Genomic DNA, 15039 nt, shown 5'->3' with positions numbered 1-15039 from the left:
TAATATGCTTGTTTTTGTGACATCACAAAATCAAAAAATTCAACACAGGCTGTTTCTGCGGGTCAGTTTCCGTAATTACGGACTGGGCAGTAATCCCGAATAACGTACTACAACTACTACCGTCCCTTTAAAACGACCCCCCCACACACAGACAGACCCACACACACACCGGTTTACCATTATATATTTTTACTGAACTAAACAGTCACCATGTTACAGAGCGGGAGATCAAACACTAAAAGGAGTGACTACTGGAGAACCACCACAGATGAAGAAGCTACTGAAGCAGGAGAGTTATTACGGGCGAGTGGTAGAACCTCTGAAGACCGCCAGACTCCAGTCTCTGAGGTCACACCACTTTCCCAGAGAAATCTGGAGTAGCTGGACAACTTAGGCCAAAGCTGAGAACTGCCCCCCACCTCTTCTCTTAACGGACAGGCCTTAGTTCGGGCTAAAGCTGTCTGGCTAACCGGGAGATCCTGCTTTGAGAAACAGCCACACGATTCCAGTCTGCTCTACTGTGGGCCAACAGGACACAAGCTTAACCAGAACCAGGCCCATAGGAGGCTACTCGCTCTGGTCACACTGGCCTACGACATGCTAAAGCTTGCTCGGTTTACACTGGAGCTACAAGGTTAACGTAGCTAACCTAACCTGCGTGGGGATTACAGAGGCTTTAAGTCAATATTTATGCAAATTTGGCCTGTTCTGATTGGTTGTCTAGTGATCAGAAACACTCATTAAACATGTATGTATGGTGACTATATGTAAATTTAAGCATTTTTGTGACATCAGGAATCAAATTAATTTCCATTTATAGACTTGAATTGGCTTTTTCCATTGAATGGAATCTTAAATTAGACCCATATGTAAATGAGCTTGGTTCTAATTGGCTGTCCAGGCTGAAAGACTTGTCTTGGCTGATGGACTACTTTTAGGGTCAGAGGGAACAGTGTGGCTGTTTTTCCAGACTGCGGCTCCCTGCTCTGAACGCTGGGCCCCTTGAATAATACACTCATACAGACAGACAGGATACATTTCACATTTTGCATAATTTCTTTTCTTTTTTTTTTAATTTCATGTTTATAATTGATCCACATATCTTGAGAGGGGAGGCGAGACACAGGTGAGCCAGAAGACGACCGACCCCCCTCTGGCCAGCGGCCGGTCAGCATCGCGTCTCGTAGATGCCACTGCGGCCAATGTAGCGGACCCATTTGATCACATCGTGGTCACTGTAGTTCAGCTTGGACTCGAACACCTTCAGGTAGCGCACCTTCAGACCGGACGGCGCAAACGGGACCTGAAGAGCAGGCACCAATTGGTCATGCAGCCAAATTCCATATCAATACTGATTAGTTATTGATGCCTAGTCGGAATAGCATTTAGAACCCTGAAGATAAGTCTGAGTCACATGACACATTTATATGTATTATATTTAATTATATCAAATATGGATTAATGGACACAAAGAAACAGAGGAGCCAAAGAAAATTAGGGCCCATATCCAACATTTTATTTTTTCATTATATATATATATATATATATATATATATATATATATATATATATATATATATATATATATATATATGCGCCTCAGTGTTCCCGACCCACTTTATCGGAAACACCTACATTATAGACTGTAGCTCACCAGTTTCGGCACATTTTACCATCCAAGCCCTACCCATTCAGCACTGGACAGCTTCCCACTGTTGACCTGATTATATTCTGGGTGGCGAATCACTCTCAGAAAAGTAAAATATGTAACGTATATAAGTAAGTAAGTAAAATATGTAATATGTAATGTATGTATTATGTTTCAAAAATGGTCATAAATTGTTACACAACTGTTTTCCAACCTTTGTTTATCCACAAGAAATTTAACAGGCTGTTTCCGTTACTGCGCCTTTAAGGTGCGAGATAAACAAGCTCTGTTCTGATTGGTTGTGCCTCATTCGCTCCTGAGAATTGTAGAATGCAGGTGTATGGAATGGGCGGAGGAAACAGGCTGTTAACGCAGATTCATTTCCATATATGGACGGGATGGACTGGGGGTGGATGCTGGGTTTCGAAACACATGGTTTTATAGAACCTTTCCAGACGTTCAACGAGAACTGCTTTGAGAACAGCTGCTATCCTGAAACAAACATGGCCGTTCTAAGGCAAAACTTCTCTACTCTGTCCCTGGAGTTCCTCAGGCAATGTCTGTTCTAGTGATTTCCCTTCTCCAAACACATCTGATCCAACTAATCAGGGCCCAGAACTGATTAAAAATAAATGAATAAATAAAAGTTCCCTCAACCATTTAAGATGCTCCAGGACCAGGATTTGAGAGACTGTTCAATGGCATCACTTCTGTAGCTTTGCTTTTAAGACAGCGTGGTCAGAACATGGTCAGACTTGTTGGATGTGTAGCCGCTGCCACCGTGCTGCACTCACCTCAAAGTTCATTGAAATGGGAGGACGCGCCCACTTCTTCTTGTCGTTGGTTGGCAGCAGCTCAATCTCAGCGCTGATCTGAGACTCCTTCATCCCAGCCATGCGTTTGATCCTGCACACAACAGGAAGTCAACAGGTGTAACTCACGCAGGAACAACAATGCAATAGGAACGAGCAACTGGAAAAGAGTACCCACTTCCACACGATGGCATTCTCACTGGCCTTGTACTTCGCCTTCCCCTTCATGCAGATCACCTGCACACCACTCGTGTTCAGAGGGGTCGGGATGCGCACCTTGACAGAGATAAGAACATCGGTGGTGTTAATATGCTGGCATTTAGCTGTCCATGCTGCTTGTTTGACTGCCCTGCATGGGTCTAAAGTCTCCAACCCCAAAGCCCTCTAGTAGACAGAGCAGTGGGACTCACTTCTTTAGAGTGCTGGAGCTTCAGACAAAGCCTCTGGGGTAAGTCCGAGTGGCATTTTCTTTTTATCTATGACTAATCATCCATCAGAACCTGACCCTTACCAATGTTCTGATGGCCAAACACCATTAAATACCACCAAATGTCATCAAATGAAAGGATGCAGTAGAGGAACAAGCTTTCTATTATGACCTTTGATTCAAAAGAAACTCTGAAGGAGCGGGTGTCTACAAACTTTAGTCCACCTGCCCCACTTTACTCCATTCATTTTTGGTAAGTTTACACATGACCATACAGCAAAGTAGGGAAAACCTTCCGTCAACGATGGGCTAAAAATGCCGAGTGACGGTGGTAAGAGTGGTGGTCCTACAGTGACCCCTCTCCACTTGCTAATTGCAAACCGATATCAGCACAGACAGCGAACACATACTGTATTGTGTGCCCCCTTCACTCACCTCAATCTTCTGCGCCAGCAGTGAGGGCTTGAAGTTGGACTTGATGACCACTTTCACCTCCAGCTTGGTGCGGCCGACCTCGCGGACCAGCGGAATGACACGGAAGGGCAGGATGATGTCCTTAGTGGTGCGATACCTTCAAAAATGGCAACACGGATGCGTAAACGCAAGCCCACGGCAACCACGGTAAGGAAGAACACCCCTCAGAGAAGGAGGAAGCTAAGAAACCAACCTCATGAGCTCATACTCTCCATCGGGAGGGATGAAACTGATGCTGCGCTCTGAGTCGAACTTGCTGAGGCGAACACACTGGTGGAAGGTGCAGTCATCGATGGCTATGGACTGCTTCCCACTGTGGAGAAAATACACATGTGGAGCTAGAGCAGGCTATAATTGAGCACATAGTAGCGGTCAAAAGTATGGACACACCTGGTTTATATCTTTACTTGATTTAAAATTGTGGAAAAAAGCAAAAATTGGGAAAACCCTTTCATCTGTAGGTGTGTCCACAAGTCTGAATCTACCAGCTACCAGCAACTAACCACAGAACCAGCAAATCAAATGGAATTGGACCTACCTCTTCCTAAACCACTGCAGAATATAAAAATCTACCATTACAAACCTATACTGGCTATTCTTTCTCTTTTAACAAGCACATCAACTTGGGAACACGCACTAGACACTAGAACCACAGGGGAACCGGTGATTATACTGCTGCTACAATAGCAATATCATAGAAAGTAAAGAACTGGGCACTAAGGAACAAGATAACGATGTAGGTCTGGGCGACAATTCTTCAATTTGACCTTTTGTTACAATTTCCTGGAAAGGCTTGAACATTGTCCAGTTACCTCTGCATTGCATTAGATGGCGCTGTGCGCTCTTCACTCACTATATGGGTAGAGGGAAGTCCAGCCATTTACTCACAACAGCACTGTTTGCAAAGTAAGTCACTTCTGTTCCTTTATGTTCAATTTAAGCTATTGTCAAATACTCGGTCAACATAGTCATGTGCAAAAGTTTGGACATGAAATGATAATACTGTTGGTTTTGAGAGTGTAAATTGTAGTACATTGGTACAGCATAATTAACACATTTGGACACGGAACTTACTCCTGTAAGCCGGCCCAATGGCGATTAGACGCATGAATTTAATGATTAATTTAATCAGAGTCCATAAAGATTCAATCATATAAGTAACGGATGGAATTATTAATGGAACACAATAACATAACATGATACAGTTGGACAAAGAATGAAGTAATGAGGCTATAATACAGATAAGAGAGGACAATACCATATACAATTAACACCTATGAATAGCATTACCTGTAGACATTGAACAGAATCAAATATATTAAGTGGTCCGTAATCTTTAAAGACTTATGTTTTTTTTTTTTGTCCAGTGTGTTAAATTATTTAAATAAGAATGTATGTATTTATGCTCACATTTACAATAAATGAAGTGTAAGTAGGTGCCTGGTCAAATGATATGTGCTTTTGCATACAACTATCTATTCGTATTGATATGACTAAGACCACGTCGCCCAGCCCTACATCAAAGACAACACATTTGGGAAAAGGGAAATCAGACAAATCACAAACAGTACCTTCCCCCTAACTCACTGAGAGAGAGAGAGAGATGGACATATAGTGAGAGAGAGAGAGAGAGAGAGAGAGAGAGAGAGAGGGACGTAACAGAAGCAAATACGTTTAAAAATCAAAACAAACAGAAATCAGCTTCAAAACCAATATCATCTTTTTATCTTTTGCTCAAAGTCAACATAAAAAGATCACCATCAAAGCTTCATAAAAAGGTTAGGAGGTCATCTTTGGAAGTGGACGCTGCTCACCTTTTCCCCGCTTCGTCGTTGGCTCCGCCCTTGCCCTGCTTATCGATGACAATTTTGTCGTTCATGCCAAATTTGCACTCGGGCATCCCACTCAGGTAGCTCTTCATGACCACACGGCCGGACACGTGGGCACTCAGGACCTGACCTGTGGAGGAGAGACAAGAGTTCAGGTGTGCTTGACCAACCAGAATGTTTGAGTTACCATGAAAAATATACAAATACATATTTTAAAAATATATGAATAACAGATATCAACTAAATTTTTAGCCAATTGTTCAGGGTATAAATTATAATATTAGCCTCTAACTGTCTTATTGGTCAGACGCTACACAACATACACAATTATTAGCAAATCTCATAAGTAAAATTATACATGCATTAATACATAAAAAAACAAGCTAATTTAGAGATGTGTTTGCCATGTTTTTGAAATGATGCTCATATTGTGTAACCCATGTTATACGCCGGATTAGTGCCCCTAAGAGGGCAGCACCTTACCCTGTGGAGACATGAGCAGGTTGACACTTTCCAGCACGTCCAGGAACAGCTCATTGCGGCGGTATTTGATTCCCTCACGACGCCAGCCAATCTGACCGGTCACCTGGCTGGTGATCTGGGACTGCTCCTCTTTAGTCTGTATAAAATGTCATTCACGGATTAAAGTAAATACACTAAATAATGCAGAATCACTATGATTCTTTAATACTTAAAGTTTAATTATCGGACAATAATAATGCTCATCTTCTAAAAACTAAATTAGAGGTCTAATTTTAGACAATATAAATTCTTCTTCTAACTTCTAATAATAATAATTACATTACAAGTCAAGCTATAATCAGACAAGAATAATTTAGTAATATTCATTATCATAGAAAATAATGCTAAAGATCTGTCAAAATTGGAATAGCAATAGTAGAATAATACAGATTACTATACTCAAACTCTTAGACAGTCTCTAAACAGTTATAAATGTAGTTTTAATATCAAGTTTAGTGTTCTAAGATAATGCTAAATTTCTAAACAATAGTAGTCTTTTAATAACATTTAGAAATATACATACATTGAAAGTCTGATAAAACAAAATATAAATAAAACTTCTGACAAAATTAGAAATAAAAGTAGACAATCACTCAACTTAATATTAGAAAAGTAAAAGTTCTAATTACCACATTAGAAACTTTAGAAAATACATCTAAATCTGCAATACTATTAAAATTAATGAGAATATTAGCCAATAACAGCTCTAACATTTTAATGATATTCAAAGTCTAATAGTTTTAGACAATAATAATCCAGGTTTAAAAGAGAAATGCCAAAAAAAATCAATAAACATTCAACAGAAATGAATGTTAAATGAATATGTGTGTGATTATCCTTGAACAAGTACATTTGTACTGTAGTAGGCTTTTATTTACCTGATGCTGTGGTCAGTCAGGTCCAGGAGAGCAGGACATGAAAGAGGAAAAGTGTTGCATTACAAACTGGGATTAAAAGAACAACTGAACAACGGTGTGATTAGAGTCCAGGTCACCACAAGAGGCTGAAATGCTTAAGTGAGGAGAGCGTGCAGGAGATTAAGCCTCGTTCTCCTTACCTGGCCTTTGATGCCCTGCTGTGTAATAAAAGTCTTCAGCGCTCCGGTCTCTGAGTTCTGAGGGTAGCCAAAATCCAGAATCTCTGCGCACACACACACAGACACAGATGTAAGTACATGAAATAAAAACTCAGCAGCTCGCTGGCTGTGCTTCAGACACACACCAGGCCTTCCCAGAACCCCGTTTACCAAAGGCCTGGTTATTTATTTAGGTGGCAGCCTGGTTTCTGGACAGCTCACAGCCTGCAGGTGCACCGCTCTGCTAACAGTGGACACCGGCCAGGAAAAAAGGAATTAAAGGAACAGTTCAGTGAATCAAATTTACAGTCCCCATACCTGCGCCCATTGCTGACACAGATGTGCAAATGCACACACACAGCTTGTCTAGTCCCTGTAAAGAAGTAAAGAAGTACTGCCAGCAGAATAAGATTTGCTGCAGGAGCAGATAAACGATCCTATTGGCACCATGCTGCCCAATGCCAGGCGTTGGGATAGTAGAGGGGTTTAAAGCCCCCCAGCATTGAGCTGTGGAAGAACTGTGTTCTCTGGAATTATGGTGGTGGTGCTCCATCCACTAATTGTGGGATGGCCCTCTTCCCGGGGTTGCTTTTTTCTTACCGTCCAGCAGCTCATAGATCAGCACAAAGTTGTTCTTGATGTTCTCCTCGCTGATCTTCCCAAAGTAAGCCGCCATGACGTCGCACATCTTGTAGAGGAACTCGAACACCATGGCAGCGTTGACATTCTGCTTGGTGACGGCGGCCAGCCAGATGTTGGAGCGCTTGACATGGAAGAAGCTGGTGCGGGCGATGTTGGTGACGGGGGAGCGCACCTGCTGGCGGGCGTGGATCACGTTCACCCGGAACGCGTCCACGGCATTCCGCCTACGAGAGAGAGAAAGAGAGAGATGGAGGGGAACATGAGGTCAAGCTCTTCAACTTCATATAAACATTGTTCAGATCTCTCCAGATGTTTAAATATCTGCAAAAGACTGTTTAATCACAGGCTACTAGCTTCCTTAGCGCTAATCCCTTAATTGCAAAAACTGAGTATCTGCCAGATCTACTGAAGTGGTAATCCTTCTCAACAAGGACTTACATTTAATTACGTGAGAAAGCTGTAAGTGCACATTAAGGGTAAACTCTTCAGAAAACAACCGAAACCAAAGAGAAGCTAAAGGTGGGGGGGTTGGGGGTCATTAGTTACTCCGGAGTTTACAGTGACGCCAGTTCGTGTTTGACTGGTCATGGTACAGTTACACCTTCCAGCCTTTAAATTCACTGTTCAGGTGCAGTGTGTGAAGTGACATGCTCCAGGGTCACTAAAGGCACTGTGGCATGCTTTCTAGGCATTGCTGGTTGGTTGTGGGGTGGAGGGGTCAGGAGGCATGCTTCCAGTAGGACCTGACCAAAATTGTGCCACCGATATTTTTAACTCCTTAAAAAATGTCTGATGCTTCATAAAGTCTAAAATTCTATAGCTTTAGCTAAACACTGCTTTACTGTAGATTCTAAATTTTCTTCATTACTTAGCAAAGCTAACGACTCCAGAGGTTACACAGCTCCAGCAAAGCTAACGACTCCAGAGGTTACACAGCTCCAGCAAAGCTAACGACTCCAGATGTAGCACAGCTGTAACAAAGCTAACTATCCAAGGTAACGCCTATCAGAGGTAACGTAGATGTCCCAAAGCTAAATACCCCAGCATCTGACACAGCTCCAGCAAAGCTAACCACTCCAGATGTAGCTAAACCAAGCTAACTAGCCCATATAGTTATCTAACATAGCTGTAGCAAAGCTAAACCAAGCTAACTAGCCCATATAGTTATCTAACACAGCTGTAGCAAAGCTAAACCAAGCTAACTAGCCCATATAGTTATCTAACACAGCTGTAGCAAAGCTAAACCAAGCTAACTAGCCCATATAGTTATCTAACACAGCTGTAGCAAAGCTAAACCAAGCTAACTAGCCCATATAGTTATCTAACACAGCTGTAGAAAAGCTAACAACTCAATGGGAGCACAGCTAACAAAGCGAATTAAATTATAAATAAAATAAAAAGAAATAAAAATATATTAAAAAGCTAACTCTGTTAACTGGCATTATCTAGAATAAAAATAATAACTCTTTATTAATAACTGTTCTGTGAACAAAGAATTTTATTTGCCATTTTTGAAAAACACATTTTACAAAGTTATCATTTTTCTCCGCTGACGGTTTATTGTTTAGCCTGTTAGCATCAGAGCAGCAGCTCGACCGTTCTCCTCATATTTCCTTCACATTCATGACGACGCAGAACAAACCGCTGGCTTCATCTCAGTAATTACAGGCTGCAACAGCGCAGACATCTACACAAATTTATCGTCCACACAATATATCGGTCAGGCCCTAGCTTTCGTCTCGCTGGACGGAGCGAATCTTACCTACTTCTATGCCGAATGGAGATGGAGAGGTTTGAGGCAGGAGACAAAGAGAATGAGAGGAGGAATGAAAAGGACAGAGAGATGAGGTAGGATGAAGACATACAGCACACAGAGACACAGTGGACCCACACGCAGGGCCAACACACACAGGGTATTAGCAACGCGTTTACCCAACAAACCCCCAGTCTGCAGCATTCACGCTCGTGGGAAATGACATGTCGAGAGCTAATGCAAGAAAAAACAGGCGACGGCAGGAAAACCTAACGCAGACACATGATCTTCTCCCATCCGAACATCCTGCGCTCCTTCCTCCGGCTCTGCTGGAGCAGGATGGCCTCTCCGGGTAAAGAACAATGGAGTGCGAGAGTCGTGAAAAAGAGGAGCTTTGCTACCCTTCTGACGGCCATCACGAGCTGAAACACTCCATTTCCCTGACCTACAAAATTCAGAGCTCAGAAGACGTCCTGATCCAATCCAGGCCTGATTCTTTTTTTTTCTGATCTGATCTTTCTGGGCGCAAGTGGGGGTCCGAAACCTGCCTGAAGTGACCCGCATCCGCACTGTCCAACCAATATACGTAACGCTAATGCAATATACGGAGGTATTGGTGTACAAACATCTGCGAAATGCTAATAGTGCACTACGTAGGGAGTAGGGAGCTTCTCAACCACAGTCGCAAAGATACATGAATTCCAACTCAACGTACTTATTGAGGTCATACGGTTAGGAATTGGATGCGTGTCTGATCTAGGACCACACGTGAAAGGAGAAGGAGGAGGAGATCAGATCTGGGTCACGTTAAGGCAGGAAATTGGATTTGTGCCACTTGGTGGCACCTGGTAATGGGAATGCATTCCAACACTGTTGACCAAAACTCCTCTCCAGTGTGATCTGATCTGATCTAACCTATAATCCGATCCCGATGAACTCCGGGGACGTTTACACTCGCTTCTGTAAGCGCTCCAACATAATCCAACTGTCAGAGGATCAGCAATAGACATGTTGATGCAAGGTGTAGGCAGCCTCCTTAGGCCTTAACTTTGTCCGATCCTTTGTTTTTGCCGCTGTGCTGCTGTGTTAGCGGCACAACAGACAAGACACCGGCCTGGTCGAGATCTAACCAAACACCATTCTCACCATGTTCACACAAGCCCACCGTTCCCGCTGGTAGCGAACTCACCCTATGTCATCGCGGTAGACCCGGGAGATCAGGACCTCCCCCTTGTGGTTGTAGATGAACAGTCCTCCAATCATGGTGGCTGCTCCTCAAACTTCACATTCCATGGTGGGCTCCCACACCTGCAATGTTGACGAGAGACATTTTCTTAAGCACCCACAGAATGAACCATCAGCTTTTAGACGATACAGTGGAGCGCAGATATAAAGACTTGCTCAAAGTGTTCATTAACAAGTTCCTATTTGCAGAATACGCTGCATGTCCAAATGTTTGTGGACACTTCTTCTACTGAAGGCAGTCATCTACTTTAAGTTGCACCCATTGCTAAATATGTGTGTTATATGTGAGGCTGTGCAATGAGATCAGACTTATCAGTTCTGGTCAAGGAAGCAAGACGTTAGCATAGCTAGCCTAGCTGAAGGCTGTAAGGATAATAAGGGATTACACAAGGTTTGCAATTCATGTTTTTTTCTGAAATACTCAAAAGTACAAGTTACAAATAGGTAGTGTACCCGTACCACAGGGGCGTAAGTTAAATATTAAACTTTAACACAAGATAGTCTGTCTTGAGAGGTCAATATTAAATAGTAAATCATAATTCAGAGGACAGAGTGAAATTTGGGTAGATTGTACACACGACTACTGGCTCCTTAAAGCATCAAGGTAAAAAAGTAATATTTAGAGACATCTGTTCCCTCAATTCAGTACATCCCTCACCTAGAGTCAGGAAATCGCCCCCCCGCCCCTTCAATTCAGTAAATCGCCCCCCACCTCAATTCAGTAAAAACACCCCCCACCTCGATCATCCCCCCCCCCCCCGATTCCCACACCCTTGATTTAGAAAATCCCTCCACCTCAATTCAGTAAACCGTCCCTCCTGGTTCAGTAACCCCCCCCCTCCACCCTCAATTCAGTAAACCGTCCCTCCTGGTTCAGTAACCCCCCCCCCCCCCCTCCACCCTCGATTCAGTAAACCGTCCCTCCTGGTTCAGTAACCCCCCCCCCCCTCGATTCAGTAACCCCCCCCCTCCACCCTCGATTCAGTAAACCGTCCCTCCTGGTTCAGTAACCCCCCCCCCTCCACCCTCGATTCAGTAAACCGTCCCTCCTGGTTCAGTAACCCCCCCCCCCCCCTCCACCCTCGATTCAGTAACCCCCCCCCTCCACCCTCAATTCAGTAAACCGTCCCTCCTGGTTCAGTAACCCCCCCCCCCCCTCCACCCTCGATTCAGTAAACCGTCCCTCCTGGTTCAGTAACCCCCCCCCCCCTCGATTCAGTAACCCCCCCCCTCCACCCTCAATTCAGTAAACCGTCCCTCCTGGTTCAGTAAACCCCCCCGCCCTCCACCCTCGATTCAGTAAACCGTCCCTCCTGGTTCAGTAACCCCCCCCCCTCCACCCTCGATTCAGTAAACCGTCCCTCCTGGTTCAGTAACCCCCCCCCCCCCCCCTCCACCCTCGATTCAGTAAACCGTCCCTCCTGGTTCAGTAACCCCCCTCCACCCTTGATTCAGTAAATTGTCCCCACCTTGATTTTGCCCCCCCCTGATTCCCACACCCTCGATTCAGAAAATCCCTCCACCCTCGATTCAGTAAATTTTCCCCACCTTGATTTTGCCCCCTCAATTCAGTAGATTGCTGCCCCCCTCGATTCAGTAAATTTTCCCCACCTTGATTTTGCCCCCTCAATTCAGTAGATTGCTGCCCCCCTCGATTCAGTAAAACACCCCCCTGTTATTTTTCTATCTTGATACTTATTATTAATTATAAATTGCATTGGATTTGGAGCATTTGGTTCAACCAAATGAACGAAAAAGCAGCACCCCCCCCTTAAACAAAAATTCAGAAAGTACTTAATACGAGCATGACTTAATGATGCACAATTAGCTATAATAATAATAATAATAATAACAACAATAATCGAAGCAGTTCAGTTCAGATGTACTACAAAGAATCGGTTCAACACACCTGATTTATTAGCGTATCGTTTGGCTTCGATTCTATTCAAGGTTAATCATCCACACTTTGGTGGCTAACGGTAACGGAGAGGCCTTTAACCGAATTCATTCCCTTCAGTAATCAATTATACTCTCTCATACAAAAGCGAAGAGGGCAAACATGCTGATTACAGCAAGACCGAGACCGAAACTGACCAAGTTCCCGATTTAAAGACCGTTACAAAACATTAACACTAGCCCGAGGCTGAACTTGGCAGCTTGTCCGTTCCACCTTAAACGCCCCACTGTTACGGTCTGGGGCGCGCAGGCGCCACAACGCAACTGCGGCGCTATTTAAGGTGGAACGGACAATTGAACACCGGGCTGGCGAATAACAGGAACAGGGCCAAGTACGATAACAAGGTGGAGTCGGGAAAGCAGGCATGATGTCACACATTCCCGGTTTGGGCGCAAAAAGGAGGAAAGAAATGAACTAATGTTGAAAATCTACAGATTATAAACACGTCCCGTGCCGTTAAGCGAGCGAGCGAGCTAACGAAGACGAGTCCGGCCAACAGGAAGTGAGGAGCCACCGCTCTGCTCGTGATATAACCGGCCTAATCCTTGACCAAGACACGAGGTCACGACATTATTATTGATTGCTGTTAGATTAAAGATACCTGATCAGAAAGAGGCCGGGTAATGTTCTAACGTTAGCCCTCGCTAAAACTGAGAGACGTCGATGTTTATCCGCGTTATCTGATCCCGCTGATCCTCCTCCTCCCCTCAGTCGGGGAGACTGGCTGAATGACGCAGGGCGGCTAAACGCTCTAAACTCGGCAGTAATGTGGTGATAACGGTGTATTTTCGTGTCCATACCTCTGTGAGATCCTTTAGTTTTCAGCGCTGTGTGTGAGAGAGTGTGTGAGAGAGTGTGTGTGTGTTGGGCAGCAGGCTCAGGCTGACTCCCGCCGGGCAGCTGACCGCCTGCGTGCTGCGTAATCGGAGGCGTAATGACGTCAAAGGGAGGAGCAACACGAAAGAAGAGGGAATTTAAAATTAATTTAATTTTTTAAAATACGAATTAATTTTCTGAGAAAAATACCTTAAATAATTATTAAACAATGTAGCTATAATATTATAATAATAACAACTATAATTTACAATAAATAAAATAAAGATCAATTACATAAATAAGGAAATAAAATCACATGTTTTTTGTGCTCCAAGTGCACCAGACAAAAACTGCTTCATTAAAACATTTAAAGGCAATTTTAAAAGGAGTTTAAGGACTTTATTAAGGCAATTTAGTGCTTGATATGTTTTAGAATGTGGCCAATTCATCACTTCTGATGTATGAAATATGATGCAACTTAAACGTTCTGTATGCAAAGTGTAATTTAATTAATCTATTATTTATTTTTGACAATAATTGGTCAGAAGATCAAAAACATACGTTTTAAATAATGTAATTTTCCTGGCAATTTTTTAATTGTTTAGGTTTAAAGGGGTTACATTTGTTATAATATGAAAAGATAATACCAATAAGTGGCAAACAATAAACTGCCAGTCATTTTGAAAAAAGAACACTTGTAAATACATCCAATGTAATGCATAATTATTCCATGTATTATTTATATATTTTTATTAAATAGTTCTTTCTAAAAAAAAAGTTTTCTTTTATTTTATGGTTTAACTAATGATTGTACAAAAGCTAATTCCATGACTGAGAGAAGCTGAAGTCTTTAAAGCTGTTCTGGTCACCAGAAGGTCACACCACTGTGGACGCTGTATGTGGGCCGATGTTATTTGGACGCAATAAAGGCTGGTTTGTTTCTGAATTTGTTGTCAGTTGTGCTGGTTCTGTTCATCAGAGCTTGTTTATCGACAGGCACTAAAATGTAAATAAATGTATTGATATAAAGAAAAATTCTCATAATATAAACAATATAGACCCATTAATCGATCTATCTATATATCTATCTGTCCACCCACCCATCCATCTATTCATCTGCCTTTCTGTCTGTCCAGCTCTGTCTGTAGATTAGATTAGCTGTTTGCCAGGTGCTGTTTATGTCCCTGGATGCCTTGTTCCTATCCCACCCGTAATCAGACAAACCCCAGCCCTGCTCTGTGATTGGTTGGTAGTTTATACTAGACAAGCAGACAGACAGACAGAAAGATAGATAGATAGACAAATAGACAGACAGACTGACTGACATACTGACAGACAGACAGACAGATAGACAGACAGATAGATAGATCGATAGACAGACAGACTGACTGACAGACAGATAGACAGATTGACAGACAGACAGATAGATCATTACTTGTTATGCTACTATCCAATCATAATCATAGACAGTGCACATACAGATAGATAGACAGGCAGATAGGCAGACAGATAGACATACAGACATAGATAGATAGACAGATTGATAGACAGACAGACAGACAGATAGATAGAGATACAGATAGACAGACAAACAGACAGACAGACAGATAGACAGACAGATAGATAGATAGATAGATAGATAGACAGACAGACAGACAGACAGACATACAGACAGATAGACAGACAGACAGATAGATAGATAGACAGATTGATAGACAGACAGACAGATAGATAGATAGATAGATAGATAGATAGATAGAGAGACAGACAGACAGACAGACAGATAGACAGACAGACAGATAGATAGATAGACAGATTGATAGACAGACAGACAGACAG

The 15039-nt window shown here is 42.9% G+C and overlaps 1 protein-coding gene across 1 annotated transcript; it reads right to left on the bottom strand.

Annotated features, from left to right (window-relative positions):
- Nucleotides 1-172: 172 nt before the first annotated feature.
- On the bottom strand, nt 173-13306 carry ap2m1a (adaptor related protein complex 2 subunit mu 1a). Its single transcript, XM_072688438.1, has 12 exons — nt 13185-13306; nt 10372-10490; nt 7388-7653; nt 6770-6852; nt 6591-6596; nt 5674-5809; nt 5176-5320; nt 3555-3674; nt 3323-3458; nt 2639-2736; nt 2443-2554; nt 173-1303 (listed from the first exon to the last, which is right to left on the bottom strand). The coding sequence occupies exons 2-12, from the start codon at nt 10443-10445 to the stop codon at nt 1169-1171; spliced, it is 1311 nt and encodes a 436-aa protein (XP_072544539.1). The 5' UTR covers nt 10446-10490; nt 13185-13306; the 3' UTR covers nt 173-1168.
- Between the last annotated feature and the right edge of the window lie 1733 nt (nt 13307-15039).

This window comes from Salminus brasiliensis, chromosome 9 (genome assembly GCF_030463535.1).
Source record: "Salminus brasiliensis chromosome 9, fSalBra1.hap2, whole genome shotgun sequence".
NCBI lineage: Eukaryota > Metazoa > Chordata > Actinopteri > Characiformes > Bryconidae > Salminus > Salminus brasiliensis.
The sequence above is the reverse complement of the archived record's forward strand: the minus strand, read 5'-3'. Positions and strand labels throughout refer to the sequence as shown.